The sequence below is a fragment of the Hermetia illucens genome, chromosome 2, assembly GCF_905115235.1.
Source record: "Hermetia illucens chromosome 2, iHerIll2.2.curated.20191125, whole genome shotgun sequence".
In the NCBI taxonomy this organism is placed as follows: domain Eukaryota; kingdom Metazoa; phylum Arthropoda; class Insecta; order Diptera; family Stratiomyidae; genus Hermetia; species Hermetia illucens.
The window spans coordinates 7,173,348-7,190,335 of record NC_051850.1 but is presented as its reverse complement, the minus strand read 5'-3'; the positions used below and the strand labels follow the sequence as shown (position 1 = coordinate 7,190,335).

At 45.4% G+C, this 16,988-nt stretch overlaps 1 protein-coding gene across 1 annotated transcript; it reads right to left on the bottom strand.

The window, feature by feature from the left end:
- Positions 1 to 1,940: 1,940 nt before the first annotated feature.
- LOC119650331 (zinc finger protein 14-like) lies at positions 1,941 to 8,874 on the bottom strand. The gene is made up of 2 exons (XM_038052986.1): positions 8,462 to 8,874; positions 1,941 to 3,192 (listed from the first exon to the last, which is right to left on the bottom strand). Exons 1-2 carry the CDS (start codon positions 8,799 to 8,801, stop codon positions 2,003 to 2,005), a joined length of 1,530 nt encoding a protein of 509 aa, XP_037908914.1. The 5' UTR covers positions 8,802 to 8,874; the 3' UTR covers positions 1,941 to 2,002.
- Between the last annotated feature and the right edge of the window lie 8,114 nt (positions 8,875 to 16,988).

Sequence of the window (16,988 nt, the reverse complement as noted above, 5' to 3'; positions counted from 1 at the left end):
CCACGATCATCTCCCCCCCCCCGTATTCGCCTTTCAGAGTTGCGTCCTCTATTTTTGAAACCAAAACGCCTTCCCATGGCTGTGATGCTCAACCAGCTTCTCCACACATTTCAGTGAAAATGATGCCAGGCTGATATGCCTGAAGTTCTTTGGATTTGAATAGTCATTTTTCCCAGGCTTAGGTGTGAAGACTACCTTAACCTTCTGCCAAGAGGAAAGAACGCAGCCCCTGTAACAGCAATATATAAGGGCAATCCAGCAACTTTGCCAGGCTTGCTGCCAGTAGATAGGAAGAGGCTTTGGCATGTTGTAGGTTAATTTGACTAACTTTTATGTTTGTACATCTAATATGAAAACTACCGCTAACTCAAAAGTTTGCTGCCTTCAGTGTGGATTACACCGGGGTTATCAGCTTGTCGTTACCTTTCGGCGAAAGTTTCGTTTCCTTGCGTCCGATTTCTGCGGATATCGCCACACTTGGTGGTGTAGCAACGCCCATGTCCTCATTCCCAAGAAATTTCGCCTTCCTTCGCAGTGTCTTCCGTTGTCGTCAGCCCAAGTTCACTGAGTTCGGGATGCATAGATCACATACCGGAATTAGACCAATTGCGTTCATATCATAGCTTCCTTTTCTTCCGCTTTTCCTGGTAGAGGCAGAGGGGAAGGTTCTGACAGGCAAGCCAGTAGTCCCTTCACCTTTGTGGCTGAATTTTCCTTCTGCCGAGCCTTCATCTTCTGTTTTTTGGAAGAGTTATGCAGCAGTGTAACCGCCGACCCGCTACGAGTAAATTCCACCCTACACAGCCACTAGTGGCACACAGTCTGTGCCTACTGAGGGACTATCGGAAGCAGAGCTCCGCCTGGCCAGCCCATTGGCCTGCTCATTCACCTCTGTGTTCGTATGACCGGGAACCAAGAGGAGAGTGACATTGAGCGGGTTACTCAAAGTTTTCAGCGCGTTTCTGCACTACCCTACCAGTCTGGTAGTTCCTTTTAGATTGAACACATTTTTATTTAAATTTCAAGCAGGAATGGAGGTATCTTTAGTTCCACTCCTCCTAGTATCAGGAAGTTACCACTTGTTTGTCATGGTTGAATCGTTCACAATGACTTGCTTTTGGCACACAAGTTGCTCGCTCCGCTACAACATTCCACTGAAACCAAAGAGGATTTCAGAGAGAAAACACACGCATGGCTCCAAGTCCCTCCCGGTTGGGCTTTCCTCCAGGAAGAAAAGCTTTAGCCAGGCCAGGTAGACCCTCTTGATCGTGCCTATGACGTCCAGGCTTAAATGGTGTGTGCTTTGTTCGAAGACCTCGAAAGGTGACTGTAGCGGCTTCCGGGAAGCGATCGCCCTAATTAGGACATGCGTGTAGCAGTTGAGATCCCTGGACATGTCGGCTACATTTTTCGCGTAGTTGGTGGATGGTAGGGGCTTCAGCTTCCGTACTGCACCTTTAAGCAGGTTAAGGCTCTTTCAGTACTGGGTCGCTGGGAGAGTCTCCGGTTGTCTCTGTATATCAGCTCCGTGTACTAGAACGAGACTCGAAAGAGTCGTCTTGGGCCATTAATCGCTCCCGCCTGTTTCAGTTTTAGCGTGGTTAGTCCGCTGGAACTCAGATCCGGACAAGGAAGGGGTGGAGGCTCTTCCTGACAAAGATGCCTGCCAGAAGCACTCCGCAGTGCGTGCTTCGCAAGGCGACCGTTGAAATCTCGATGACTGCAGAGGATGCTCCTGAGGAGTTCCGCTACTTCGCTGGTTTCCAGCAGCTTGGATCCTTGTCGGTCTTCGTTACCCCGTAAGGTGTCCATCAATGTATCACTCTCAGCAACAGCCACTCTTCCAAAATGTTAAGACGAATTTAATGAAAGTTTACAAAATAAAACCACAATAATCACTTCAAAAATTCCATTTTTTATTTGGATTTCAGAACATTTTTTTTTGTTTTTTTTTCTTCTCCTGATACATTATATCCATTTTCCCTATTTAAACTACAGGTCCTTATTCTGTGCTGGTTACTGGAACTTCCGCATTAATATCTTTCGTTTTAGCTTTGTTCTTATGTCTCTTTTCATGCGCAGCGAGATTTTTCCTATGTCGAAATGCAAGTGTACACAGTCGGCATTTATATGGACGTTCACTCATATGAGTGGCTCTATGGCATCTCAACTGATCCCTCGAGACAAACCGCTTTTCACATAAATCGCATTGATGATCACGTTGATTTGCATGTCTCTTCTTATGCATAATCAAATGGCTTCCAGATCGGAATCGGGCTCCACACAAATCACATTGGCATGGTCTTTCGTCCTTATGAATTCTAATGTGGTACTTTTTTGAAAAGCTGGTGCTGAACTTATCACCGCAATATTCGCAGGAATATCGCTTAGTATCCGAATGGATTCGAATGTGTTTATCACGAATATTAGGATGCGTGAATGTATTTGGACAATGCGGGCAAGTATAGGGACGGGCCCCTGTATGAAGGTTCTCGTGAAATCCTCGATCACAGTTTAATGCAAAGGACTTCGGACACATCGAACATCGGAAGGGCTTGCTCTCGGTATGGGTCTTTTCGTGTTCGAAGCGCTCTGTTGGCTTCTCGAATTCCATGAAGCAACATTTACATTTGAGGTACATGGGATCCTCCTGAAGTATTGTGGGTATTTCGTCCTTGTGTGTACGTACTGCGTGGTCCTTAAGGTGAGAAAGTATCCTAAATTGGCGGTTGCATATGCTACAAGTAACTTTAGCGTCTTCGGGTAAGTCTTCGAGTTTGGAGTTGTTGCCATTGAGTTTAGCGACTGCCTTGCGAGTCTTATATCGATGATATGTTTTGTGATACGAAAAAGTCCGCTTAGAATCGAATTGTCGATTACATGTAATGCACAGTAATTTTTCGTTATCGTAGTTTGGAGGTTCCAGTGTTAATTGGACAATGTTTTTATCGATTGGTTTTAAATTTTCTGCGGCCCTTTTCTTGCAATATCTGCAATGTCGCACATACGTTTTCCTTACTGTGAAATCACGGTTGCATGTTTCGCATGTATAGGTCTGCTCGGTAGAGTCAGATGGATTAGGTTCTTCTGTGGGTTCAGTTTTAGGCTCTACAGATTTTGTATCTGAAGAAGTCTCATCAGCCGAGAGATGGGAAATGACCTCTGGTAATTGGTTATATTCTGGTGGGAAATCTGAAATAAGGATAAGTTAAAATGAGATTTATTGTACAGACAGACATGTATGAATACTAAAACAGAAAAGGTCTGACTGTAAAAGACAATGACTAGCGCCTCGTGGTAATGGAGACGAAAATGTTGCGTAATACGACATGATTATATCCGAAATGAGAACATCTGTGATCGATGTGGGATTGCACCGATCGTAGAGAAATTGCGAGAGAGACATTTTCGATGATATCGACATGTATTTCCCGCTAATGAAAACTGACTTGCCAAAATTGGATTTAACATCGAAGTCGATGGGAAACGACCAAAAGGGCGGCCGGAACATCATTTGCTTGACATGTTTGTATGGTGATTTGAGAGTTTCTCTACTCAACCCACACTCAAACAGACCAGCAAAATGGCGCAACCTATCAAAACGAGCCGATCACATTTCTAAACGGGACAAAGGCTGCAGAATAGGAACACCTGCTTGCCCAAAAGTCTAAAAGGAGTTGTATTTTGCAATGATTAGAAATGGGAGCTTTGGGGACTGTTCATGTTTTAAGCACAAAATAAACACTAAAAGGGGACCCTGATGCTGAAATGAAATAATTCTAGGAATTGGCACAGTTTTCTCAGCGAAGCAGGCCAAAACGAGAGCTTCATTCAAGGAGCTAACTATGGAATGCAAGAGCTTAGACGAGGCCACCTCGCAGGAAGATATTGTTGCCGAATTCAAAAGCAGTTCAACCTTAGTGATGTCACCTCAGGGGATACGGTACGGGGAGTGACCCAAGTAAGTTGTTCTAACCTCCTAGCTGCTTTTGGTGAATGGCGAACCGCTAATGGTCGGTACGCGTCGGGTAACACTGGGAATTCCGCGGAGCCGTCAACTGCTCTCTGTCGAAGTCGATGGGATGATGAGAGCCAGCTTTGCCAAGGTGGTAGTTGTGACGTGTATAAGGAGCCAGCCCATTCGGGATCCTGGACTGGTACATTTAACCGATGTTAGTAGACCGCGTTGCTCCCAGCGAGCGCTGATCCGTCCGTGAGTTACGGGATCAGATAAGAGGTCAGGCTTTGGGGGATTGGGATAAGGATTGTGTCCCCGAAGGTACTCTCGTTCCTGACTATTGCGGCCCGCTTCCTTGCACTCGATGCCTTGGTGAATTTTCCATGGAGAATAAATCTAATTATACAAAAAAATCGACGAAATAGCAGGGAAGGAGGAAGAGCTGAGTGCGTTTGTGTGCAGTACAAAAATGCGTTGCTCACGGCAGCGACCAGAAGAGGAGGAAATACCCGATGTGACACCGAGCCACCATACCAAGTAGCGCGACTGACGGTGCGGGGACGACAAATCCAATACCTTGTAGTATCCCTGTTCCGGGAAAAAGCCTAGTCATGGTCGCTAGTCTTAGCAGATGGATTCGTTCACGAACCGAATAGAAATCCTAGTTAGAGCCGAAGAGGAAAAACTCATCAGGAAATGGGCGGCAGTGGTGAAGTGTATGCAGCAAAAGCGTAAAAAACGGGGTAATTGAACTGGAGGAACTATTAGACCGCATCTCCTTCTACAAGCGACCGTGGAGAGCAGCCGCACTTCCCGCTGAGAACATTGCTGGCGCCAAGTGGATCGCAGATAGCCCACTGCAAAGCGAACTGGGGAAAAAAAGGAAAGAGGACGACGTGCCTGATGGATGGATTATTAAAGTTGTTTCCAGGGTCCAAAAAAGAAGGCGAAGAAGAATAAAAGGAAACAACTGGCTACGCCTTCAGAGACCCCTTTGTTCAAAGATAAAGAGGCTACAAATCAAAAGCAAGTAGTAGAAACGACGAGGAAACGATTAGGGGCTAGACTGTCTGCTCTGTTCATCAAGCGGACGGAAGGCAAGACATTTGCGAAAATCCTTAGTGAAATCCGCTACAGGATGAAACCCGAAGATAACGGAGCAGAAGAGTCTTCCATACGGAAAAGGAAGGGTGGCGGAATCCTCGTTGAACTGGGCCCGGAGACGACTAGTAAGAAGAGAAGGCTTCTGTTTCTAGTCTAGAGCCTATGTGTTCTTTCGAAATCCGAGATCTTCATTGCCTCACAGAAAAGGTCGAAGTGGAGGGGGCCATAAAGCGTGAATGTCCAGAGGTAAGCAATGCCCGGATACGGATGCGAATAGTCCCCATCAAGTGCTACAGGAGTGTGGACTATGGACACAGGTCAGCAACTTGCAAGAGACCCAACAGGAGGACAGCATGCCGCAGATGCGGTCAGTTAGGTCACCAAGCGAAAACCTGCAATGAAAGCGAAAGTTGCGTTCTCTGCAGGGATCGTAGCACGTCTGCTGAGAGCGACATATACACTGCGGGTTTAGGTCGGTGTCCAATCTTTAGGGCGGAGCTACGAAGGGCTAGGGCGCGAATAGCATGATCCGCATTCTACAAATTACCATGTTCCCGAATGCAACCGCTCACTAGCTGCTAGCGCAGTTCGCTGGGGAGGTAAAGGCTGATCTAGGCTAGCAATACCGGGACAGGGACCCGACTTCATGGCATCTTGACTTAGCGGTACTCACTGCCACTGGGTTCGGGATGACATTCGACTTCGTGTTTTTGTCGAAGGCCGACGGAATGGGCTTTTCCGGATTCGATATTTAGAAATTTCTTTTTTTTTAGCATTTACCCGACGCCGAATGAGACGATGCCAGACTTTCGGCGTCGGCTTGATGCTCGGGCACGGAGGGGCTAGGGTCCTTGAATGGGACATGCCCCAGTCAGACTCCAGAGGGAAACGGATCCAGGAAATGGCGGCGAGAATTGGGCTCGTAGTTTTAAACACTGTATCCACGCCAACGTTTCGGCGCCCAGGCTGCGAAGGAAGCATCCCTCACATCACTTTCGCGTCGGAATCTCTGGCACCATCGGTGGACGGGTGGCGAGTCCTGGAAGACTTCTCGGCAAGTGATCACCACTACATCGTGTGCGAAGTGAATGATACTACTTGCGGGCATGTACTAATCCGGCGCTCCCTCTGCGTATGGAATGTTGCGAGGGTTAACATTGGGAAGTTTGTCGAAGCTCTTGGAATAGGCAGATTCTGGATGGAGGGTACTTCGGCGGGTGGTAGCGATGCAGCTGAAACTGTCGTAATCTCAATGATGGACCTGATAACGACAGTGTATGAGATTTCCATGCCCCGGGAAGGCCCCAGTCGCGACAAACCTTCTATGCATGATCTTGGGAGAGAGTGCCACGTTTACACGTCAGCGAGGAGGCATGCGCCTTAAAGGCAGAGTATAGATCAGCAAAAAAGAGACTCTGCAGCGCGCTAAATAAAAGCAAAGCTCGCAACTTCCAGAATCTGGTCAACGACATTGGTCGACATTGTCTCGATAATCAATCTAACTGGACTTCGGAACATCTTGTCAACATTAAGATTTCACTAATTGATAGCTAATCTGTGGCTTTAGCACCACGATCCGTTTTTTCAGGTTTTGATGAAACAAAACCTCATTAAAATCAGCCTTCAGTCTGTCTGTCACATGCACTTTTCTCAGAAGCGGTTACCCCTATTGATATGAAAATTGGTGGGAAGGTGGGAATTGTGGACTGCCACGAGGGCAGTGATTCATATCGTTCAATAGTGTGTTTAAAGGCGGAGAGGGTTTCTATGCGAGGGAGCGGGGTCTACACATTTTTTTTTCACCGAATATACTTAATAAAAAAAGTTACTGATGGTTTCCTTCAGAGCAGAGGAAACTCAGACATTGCTTCACCTCTCCCCTGAGAGCAGCGTGATCGAAAGTGACTATAGGTTGTTATCGCTCCTTATGTATAATCTCAAACACGCCATGAGTGCGAATTATATTCAAGTGAAATCCGCCTTAATATTAAGACCCAAACTAGGCCAATCGTCAAAAAAATAATACTTAATCACTTACTGACAGAGCTAACGTTAGGTGACTTTATTTTTTTTGAGAATTGTGAGGTCCTAAGTCCGCATCAACTTAATGGTGGACCGGACCAAATGGGGAGCAACTTACTCCTTGCATCGTGGACCAAAAAAAGGGGGAGTAAGTTGCTCCCCATTTGGCCCGGTCCAGCATTAAGGACTTAGGACTCCACAATTCTCACAAAAAAAAAAAATATATATTTTCAGCTCTGGCCAAACTCTGGTCAATAAGGCGGATTTGCGCTCAATATAATTCGTAGTCATGTTGTATTCTGCGAATTATATAAAGGAGCACTCAATATCTGCGAGTCGTTTCGGTGACGCTGCTCCCAGGGCAGAGGTGAGTCAGCGTCTGACGATTTGCCTCTGCCTTGGTAAGAAACCGTAAAGCCGTCAAAAATATTCACTTATTGGAGGGTTAATTTGGAAGCTACTGGTGAGTCTGCCCTAGCCTGCCCCAGAGATGGGAAGTTGGACTTTTATTTAAGTTGCTGGCTACTAGCAAGTCAGCTCCTAGCAAGTACAGGCTTCTTTCGGAATGTATAAGGGAATCACTCCCCGTTCATTTTTCATACAACTAGAGTGGCTTTTTTGACCATTCCCCCGGGCCCGGATTTTCTCTCTACGGTTTTGGGCTGAGCGCAGATAGAAATGTATTGGTCGAATACTCGGGTCGATGATGGCTTACACAGTGCAATCAGGTCTCTGTTCGTTTGCTCATTGCTCTACTGCAGACTACACTATAAAGCCCTTCGGGCTGCTTTCATGAATGGTTGGCGATTTCTAAACTTCCAAAGAGCAAGAGTGAAATTCTTGCTGTACCTCTATTCGCTACTTAAAGTCATCTGTAAATTTCTCAAAACCCAGGAAATGTGGTTTGAGTCCTTTTCCTTACTATAACCAAGCTTTTATGAAATATTTTCAATTTGCATTTTGATAACATACCAGGTTGTCTATCAATCAGATGCTAATATAATACGAGGTCATCTAATACCTTCAGGGTCGCGGAGAGAAAATTCGGGCCCGGGGTGAAAATTAGGCCAAAAAATCGGGCCCGGGGTTTACAGTAAAAATTATACTGGGCCCCATATAATCTCTTTTTTCATTGGAATTTGTATTGCAGGCCCCCTTATAGTACGAGGCCGGGGGAATCCCCCCTCACGTCAAATCTGTAGCCCTTTAAGTGGTTGGTGGTAGCACCTGACGAGTATTCAGTTCCTCCAAACGTGTCTTTTTGTATGTCATGTGGTAATTAAATTTGAATGGTAATAAATACTAAATTTTAGATAAAATAGGATCGAGAACTTCAGAAAAATAGGACATCTATAGTATATAAATCTCGCTAGTTACCTTCGTTCTGAGGCTCATCATCACAACTCGATTCGACTTCAACCTTGAATACCACTACCTCCTCGCATGCCTCTTGGGAAATACTTTCGAAATGTTTCTCCTCCAAATGACTGCCGAAGGACTCGAGGCATTCGAAGCCTTCATTACAGAATTCGCAAACAAAAACGTACTTCTTTCCAGTGGCTGAAAAAATGCTTCCACATTTGGATCCGTAGTTGCTGAAATCTGGGCTGCATTCACTTGTTGTGTCCTTCAAATATTCATCGAACACTTCTTCCTTTATCCCAAGTTCGGGCTTGATTTCGAAGGGTTTTAATAGGTCGACCTCGTTGTCTTCCATTGCACCAGCAAGGACGTCTGGACCTGGACCATTACCCTTTCAACCACTGACGTGAATGCCAAATGGTAGTATCAAGCGGGTAGTTTACGACAATTCACAATAGATGAAGTTGTTGTTGTTTACTGTAAACTGACAGATGGCCTTCATTTGTTATTTCCGATGGTACGTTTCGTTTGTCGTTACGAAGTTCAGCAGCCACTGTAATACGGTACTGGCGAGCTCTGATGCTCTGTTGGCATCCAAATAATTTCACATTGAGACTGTGCTTTAGTTTCATTATTATCACACTTAATGCTGTGCAATTGATAAGCTTACAATGGCGTTGGAAATAAAGATACGAATCAAGACGAATTATGATTCAAACTCTAAGCAAAGAGATGGTGGTGCTGACCTACCGCTAACTTAATAATCATACATAAATAATAATAAATTTTCTTAGAATTATCCAGAATTGTGGCTTATATTATTATCCATATTGCTGCAAAGCTTTCTGCAAAGTCGTTGCTTGATATAAATTGTAACTGATGTATAGGTATTTCTCTCACACACACTCACACACTCATTCTTAAAAAATCAAGTTTTGCTTTGATTGGTTGAGACCTGAATCAGGTGACAACTACTTAAGAAGAAATATTCGCTGCTAGTATGCCTCTGAAGAATGATCCTAAACCTCGCAATCAGATAATGTTGCTTCATACCCAGAAGTAGAAGGAAATCATCATTTATCCTCAAATGCAAGTTAAGCTCTTCGAGAAGACGCATTTGCCACTGAATCTGTCACCACCCCATTCATTCCCACCCTAGGCCAACGAACATCAACGCCGCCCCATCCACCCGACAGCAGCCATCTGCAACACCATCCCATCCACCAACAACGCAGCAACCACCACCAAAGCTAAGGTCAGTAAAATTCTCCTACTTGTGGTAGTAGGCCCCCCCCAGTGAATTCTCGTCTACAAAAAAAAAACATTGCAAATTCTCTACCCCATGATTTCTTAATCAAGAAAACCAAATCCTCGTTAAAACTAAATAGGAATTCAACTCCACGAAAAAACTTCTGGTCGAGAGCAAGACCAAGTATTACACCTACACACCCCTGGAGAGAAAACGACCAACCTCATTATCCGACGCCTCGATCGCACCTTTTCACCCCAAGAGCGCGAAACCTCGCGAAGTGGCCACAGTCTGGGCTATTTTCGTAGGGGGAGACTTAAACGTGAAACACCCTTCATGGCTAGATCGAAACCCGAACTTCAATGGTCACCAACTCCATAGGTGGCTCACTACACCATCCTCAGCGCGGAATATATCACACTTTAGTCCCGCACTACCAACCTTCTTCCGTTCTAACTATCACTCCTACCTGGGCCATTTCCTCACTACATCCAATATCACCATCGTCCCAAATCCAAACACCTTTCCATTCCTAGAGACCGCCTCTGGACTCAGTGACCATGACGGGGTCATCCTCGACTGCAAATTGCCATGAAGGGTCAAAAACCTCCTTCCAAGCTCAGTACCTTTCAGTAGAGCGAACTGGAAATACATTAATCGTCACATATGCAGAGAACTCATCAACTTTGAGCACCCACCAAATCACCAACTCCGCAGTCGATGAAGTTGTCGACCGACTCACTCAGCTCATGCAAAGTTCATGCGATGAGCTTATTCCACAGCGCACCCTGGATAAACTAGAAGATATCAAATTCAAGAGAACATTTCGGCGCAGACTCTTCAGAAATAGATTCTCGCCACACTTCGACACCATGAAGGCCGAGATATACAATCTGGACCTATCAATTTGAAGCAGAATCCGCTCTCTGTACCTCGAACACACAAATTCTCATCTTGCGAACAGCATCCTAAATTCGGAAACTTTCCATGAATTAAGGAAATCCTCCCCAGGGCTCGGACAATCTTCCGCCCCAGCCCCAATTCTCTCCCGAAACATATCCCTCCCAGAAAAGGCCAAAGTCCTGGCAAACCACTCGAGGTAAACCAAATCACCTCCGGTGTACAAAGTACCCAAACTGAGTGTGAAGTTGCGTCCATCATCATTCTTCCCCAGCGCAGATGGAGCGACTACGCCTCAAGGAAATTCCTCACGTTGACGCTATCCTCGTCAACCAAGCGATTAAATTCCTCCGCAACTGCAGACATCACCCGAACCCCCGAATTAAATCTGCTATGAGCATAAGGTGCCCTGAAGACAACTTTTTGACTCACAAAAAATTCCCTCAACTCATCCTACATATACTGGAATACGGTGACGTGTTCGATGAAGAAGGAAGAGTCACCCTTTACACAGGCCCTTACTGCCCTTCACACCTCTTCTCACCTGTACCCACTTTCTATCACCTCTTCTCACTATCTCCCCTTTACCTTTCTCTTCTTGCCTACTTCACCTTTCCTCCTGTTCCCCAACTACGATTACCACTGAGTGGAGGCTTTCTTTACAGGTTTTCCTCCAATTTCAACAGCCAGGGACAATACCAACACACAATTAACATGATTTTTAATAACATCTTTTCAAAACTGCTAAATATAACTTCTGGTTGACGGGTTGACCCGTGGGAACGATCTTTGCATGCACAACACTCCGGTAATCGAAGGAGTAAATGAACCTTGTCTTGGTATTTGACTTCACTTAGCGAGCTTTTGGGACGACAGGTCTTCAACCGGTTTGATTGCTGCTTTGTTTCGGGGTCATATCCATAGCAGAGTAGTATACGTCCCAGGGAGAACCGTGGATTGGTACCCACGATGGAGCATAGAACCTGAGAAACGCCTGCTGAACCAACGCCAACAGCTCTACTACCAAACCCTATCTCCACCTCCACGTGGTGACCGCTGGAAGCTCTTTCTTAACAAAAAGCTGCAGACGGAGAAGGATGAAGGGATGTCTCCCGTGCCTAAAAACGGGACAAATTGTGTCAGCTGGTTCTCTGGGTTGGGGGTTGGGTAGGACTGACAATCAACCAATCAACCAAAAGGAGGCTCGGACTGGATTGTCTACACAACGAAGAACCCGGCGAGGGCAACGGAATAACGATTTGAACACTTTCTCATGGAACTTGCGATTCCTATATAGAGGTGGAGCTGACAAGTAGCTAGCCGATACCCTGTCCCAATATAGGGCTGATGTAACAGCGTTCCAGGAGATGCGTGGAATCAGGTGAGAGCTGCCACTGAAGCTATCCACAGCACAGCCCTTCGCACCACCACTAAGGGGGAAATGGATGCCGCAATAACCGCGGTCAACAGAGATCCTGGAGATGAAGTATCAATAAATGATCTTCACAATCATCCAATGAACGTTATTACAAATACGGCCACAAAAATACTTGGCCCCAGCCGAGAAAAGAGTCGGAACGGCTGGTTTTACGATTAATGTAAGCTAGCAACGGAATGGATGAACGCTGCATACCAAGGAATGTTGCATTCTCAAAGTATGCGGGCACGCGCGGAGACTTATCACGAACTCCGGCGAGCGAAGAAACGACTTTACAGACGGAAAAAGGACGCCTGGGAAAACGAACAGGTCTGTGAACTCAAAAAGTACAGGGAGCAACCGCCCCGGGCGCGGAAGTTTTACCAACAAGTTAGCAGGAAGAAGCCTTACACCTCGATGCTCATCCTGCCGAGACAAAGAAGGAAATCTGATTTCGGACAGAATGGGCATATTGGAGCGATGGGTTGAGTACTTTGATGAGCTACTGAACAATCAGAACATCGGCAAGTTGGAGGTCCCGCCAACTGAAAACGACGGAAAAATAATGCCAGCACCACCAAGTTTAAGAGAAACAGTTCGTGCAATTCATCGGCTTAAAAATCGTAAGTCGCCAGGAGCCGATGGACTTACAGCGGAATCGGTTAAATATGGAGGCGACCAGTTACACCAAGTGGTTCATCAACTTATGCTCAAGGTATGGGACAGCGAATCAATGCCTGACGATTGGCAACGAGGCATTATCTGTCTCATACATAAAAAGGGAGATATTACACAGTGCAGCAATTATAGAGGTATCACGTTGCTGAGTACCATCTATAAAATATTCTCCACTATCTTGCTAGGCTGGATAGCCCCATATGCCCAGAACATCATTGGCCCATACCAAAGAGGCTTCACTCCAGGCAAATCAGCAACAGATCAGATTTTCGCTCTGCGGCAGGCGATGGAAAAACTGTTGGAATATGGACAACAGTTGCACCATCTGTTCATCGACTTTAAAGCCGCGTATGATAGCATAGCCAGGGTAAAACTGTACACGGCCATGAGAGAATTCAGTATCCCGACAAAATTGATAAGACTGACTAGGCTGACCTTGACCAATGTGCGAGGTCAGATAAAAGTAACAGGATCATTCTCAAGATTATTCGACACCAACAACGGTCTACGACAAGAGGATGCCCTATTATGCGTCCTCTTTAACCTGGCCGTCGAGAAAGTGATCCGTGATGCTGAGGTAAATGCAATGGGTACGATCCTCATTAATTCCACCTAACTACTGGCCTACGCTGATGATATCGATTTCATGGGGAACGACCCGAGACGTACAAACTGCTTTCATCCAGATCAAGCAGGCGGCCCGCGGCGCGAGATCTTGGGCTGCAAATCAATGAAAGCAAGACAAAATATATGGTGACAACGTCAGCAAAAGCCAACCAACAAACAACATCAAGGTCACTGGTCAAGCGGGAAGAATAAAGATAGGAGACTACAACTTTGAGACCGTTGATAATTTCTCCTATCTAGGGTCGAAAATCACAACTAATAACAGCTACGACAACAAGACAATGATCTTGCCAGTCCTTATGTATTCCTCGGAGATTTGGGTTCTTAGCAAGAAAAATTGCGAACTCTTGCCCGTGTTCGAGAGAACAATCCTCCGAAGAATTTTAGGGATGGACGATTCCGTAACCTACATAACGACGAAATCTATGGTCAGGTTGTGGATAAAATCCGGTTCAATAGGTTACGGTGGGCGGGTCACTTAATCCGTATGGATGAGGATGATCCAGCCCGGAAAGTCTGTAAGGGCAATATCTATGGTAGAAAAAGAAGGCGGGGCAGACCCTGAGATGGAACGATAGCGTAGGTCAGGACACCAGACAGCTTTTAGGAATATCGAATTGGTGGACCTCGACGCAAAACCGGAGTTCCTTATTAAGGCAGGCCTATACCGGATATCGGCTGTTGCGCCGTTGATAATGATGATGACAACTGCATTGCGAGCCTATACCATACAGTGGAATCCAATCTCCCAAGATGACCGATGAATGGGTTGCCCCAAGGGCACTTGTCGCAGAACAGTACAGGATGAGTGCAAGCGTATCGGGAAGATGTGGGGTCTAGCAAGAATGATGTCGAACGTAGGGGTGCCGCGGTATATTTGTAGGCTGCTCATAGCCAGGTTGGTAAATTCTATCTTGCTGTATCAGTTTGGGGAGAAGTGCTGCATCTTTTACGCAATGCAAATAAACTGAGTGTGGTCGTCATTTCAGGAATGGTGCCAGTTGAAATCCTGGCAGACGATATGATGGACATATGAACATATGTAAGGTCCATCTCTCCTTTATCGCAGGTGAAAATCCCACCGATGGGATCAATGAGAAAAAGCTCGTTGGACTTACTGGTAGAACCTTTCCATTGTGGAGTAGCTGGAAAGAAAGTATGGGGAGATCAATTACGATCTCGTTCAGTTTTTCACCGGCCATCGAGGATATCGTAAATACCTGTATAGCTTTTAATTGGATAGTGGACGTATTGTTTCAATGTTGAGCTTCGTGGCAGAAAGGAGGAACTTAGAGGAAACCTTAGATGAAGTGTCATCATCGGAAATTTTTTTTCCGAAGAACGGTAGTTTGCCAAAAGACTAGGATGCGATCAAGGGGTTCCATGATTGCAACAATCCACGATAAACTGCGAAAAACGAAGAAGTGAGGAAGGCTCGATTACGAATGCCACGGATAGAAGAAAGGAGACCTAGCTAGAGAGCTAGCTCCGTCCCGTCATGTGTTACCTAATGGTGATTCCAAGGGGAAGCTTTAGTGAATAAAAGCGTGTCCAGGTCAGAGTCTTTTGAAGATTTCCACGTTGAATAGGGACGAAAAAGCCTGAGTACTTGGAGTTGCGGTTTCCCCCTACTAAATTAAGGTAACTAGCTATTAGGTTGTTGCAAATGAAATGGCCGTTTTGATACTAAAATTGGGAACGACTGTAAAGCTTGCACAAATTTATTTATTTAATCAATATAGGTGCCAGTCGATTCAAAACACTTCTCCCAGCGAGATTCAAGAGCATGTATGCCAGTTTCGTAGAAATCCAACTGTCGCGTGTTGATAACTTCGTCGAAGGCAATTTTGACAGTCTCTTCGTTCCTAAATTGTTTTTCCGCCAAAAAATGATCCAAATGCTCAAAAATTTCGTAGTCGTTTGGCGAAAAGTCTGGTGAATATGGTGGATGAGGTAGAGTCTCATACTGGAATTCGTTCAACTTTTGAACCTTTGTTCTGGAAACATGAGGTCGTGCATTGTCGTGAAGGAGTATCACATTATCTCTGTTGACCAATCTCGGTCGTTGAATATTCAATTTTTGGTGCATTAACTCGAGTTGGGCACAGTATTTCTGTGCATTTATCGTTTCTCCAGGTGCCAAAAAAGTGGATAAGGATAGTGGATAACTCCAACTGTAGATCACCAAACAGTCACCATTACCTTCTTCGGATAGAGGCTCGATTCCGGCATGTGCTTCGGTGGCTCATCGGCATCTAGCCATTGTGCTGATCGACGATTGTCGCATAATATCCACTATTCATCACATGTCACTATTTTGTGCAAAAAAGGATCGCTCCTGTTACGGGTGAGTAAAGAACTGTAAACTTCCATTCGAAGCGCCATGTTTTCACCTTTCCAAGTTGTTGCAAGTGCCGGGCAACTGTCGAATAGTGTACGCCCAGTTTCTTTGCAGTGTCTCTCACAGCCTGACGTTTGTCGGATTCGACTAGCAAAGGCAGCTCGTCGTTGTCAATCAATGGTTTTGGATGTTCACGTCGCCTCGCCGGAATTTTTGGAACCATCGCTGTGTCGTTCGTTCGCTTACCGTATCAGTTCCAAATGTGCTGTTTATGACCGAGTTTGAACTCATACAGAAAAAGTATACATTCTTGGCTCTTTTCCATCCTTTCTTCCTTTTTATTCACTGTTATCAAAACCATGGTCGAAACAAAAATGACTCCTTGATTAAATGTAGGAGAATTTATACTTCATTATCTGACACCAACAGCGCTAACTGGTGGTGGTTTGATACAGCAAAATCGCAACTAACTTCACTTGATTGTCAAATCGACCATTTCATGTGCAACAACCTAATACGTGAATGTCCCGCCTATGGACACATCAGGCTGATGTTCTCCAGTTGCGTTGGGTGGTATCACATACACTAACGGAAATCTTGCGATACGTTAACGAATGCGGAATATTCGAAGATACCTTCTTTGATGTTATTCCGTCTTCTTGCTAGAAAATCTGCCTCTGTCTGTATTCCTCTCTACTATAAACAATGCTGAACCCTTTTGAGAGAAGGGAAGGATCACTGCAGTCTAAATGGCCTTGGCTTCTAAGATAGCGGAGGTGGGCCAAATGGTGTGTGTGGCCCATTACCAATGGGCCAACACGGCCTGAGTGCTCAGAAGCTGTAGCTTCTCCCTCACCACACACACACACCATTTGGCCCACCTCTGCTGTCTTAGAAGCCAAGGCCATTTAGACTGCAGTGACCCTTCCCTTCTCTCAAAAGGGTTCAGTATTGTTTATAGTAGAGAGGAATACAGACAGAGGCAGATTTTCTAGCAAGAAGACGGAATAACATCAAAGAAGGTATCTTCGAAGATAAGCCTTCAATTCAGACATTCCATCCCATCTTTGTGACTCTATTGAATTTTCCACTACACCAAGGAATCCTGGTCTAATCAACTTCGCGGTCAATTCATCTTGCTCAAATTTCCTGGGCATGACATGATCTATTCCATATAAAATGATAAACTATCGCCACACGATCATATTCACATGATTATTCCAATTACTGCACTAAGTTATGGGCAAATTGCAATGATAATGACTATGGTGATTGGCGGCCATAACTTTAGTGCCGAAGCGTGTTGAAACCATTTGCTAAGGATCGTTAT

Excerpts from the sequence above, each read along its gene's own strand:
- LOC119650331 (XM_038052986.1), bottom strand. The coding sequence starts at position 8,801 with ATGGAAGACAACGAGGTCGACCTATTAAAACCCTTCGAAATCAAGCCC. Across the intron at positions 3,193-8,461 it reads TGATGAGCCTCAGAACGAAG|ATTTCCCACCAGAATATAAC; the intron begins GTAACTAGCGAG and ends TCCTTATTTCAG.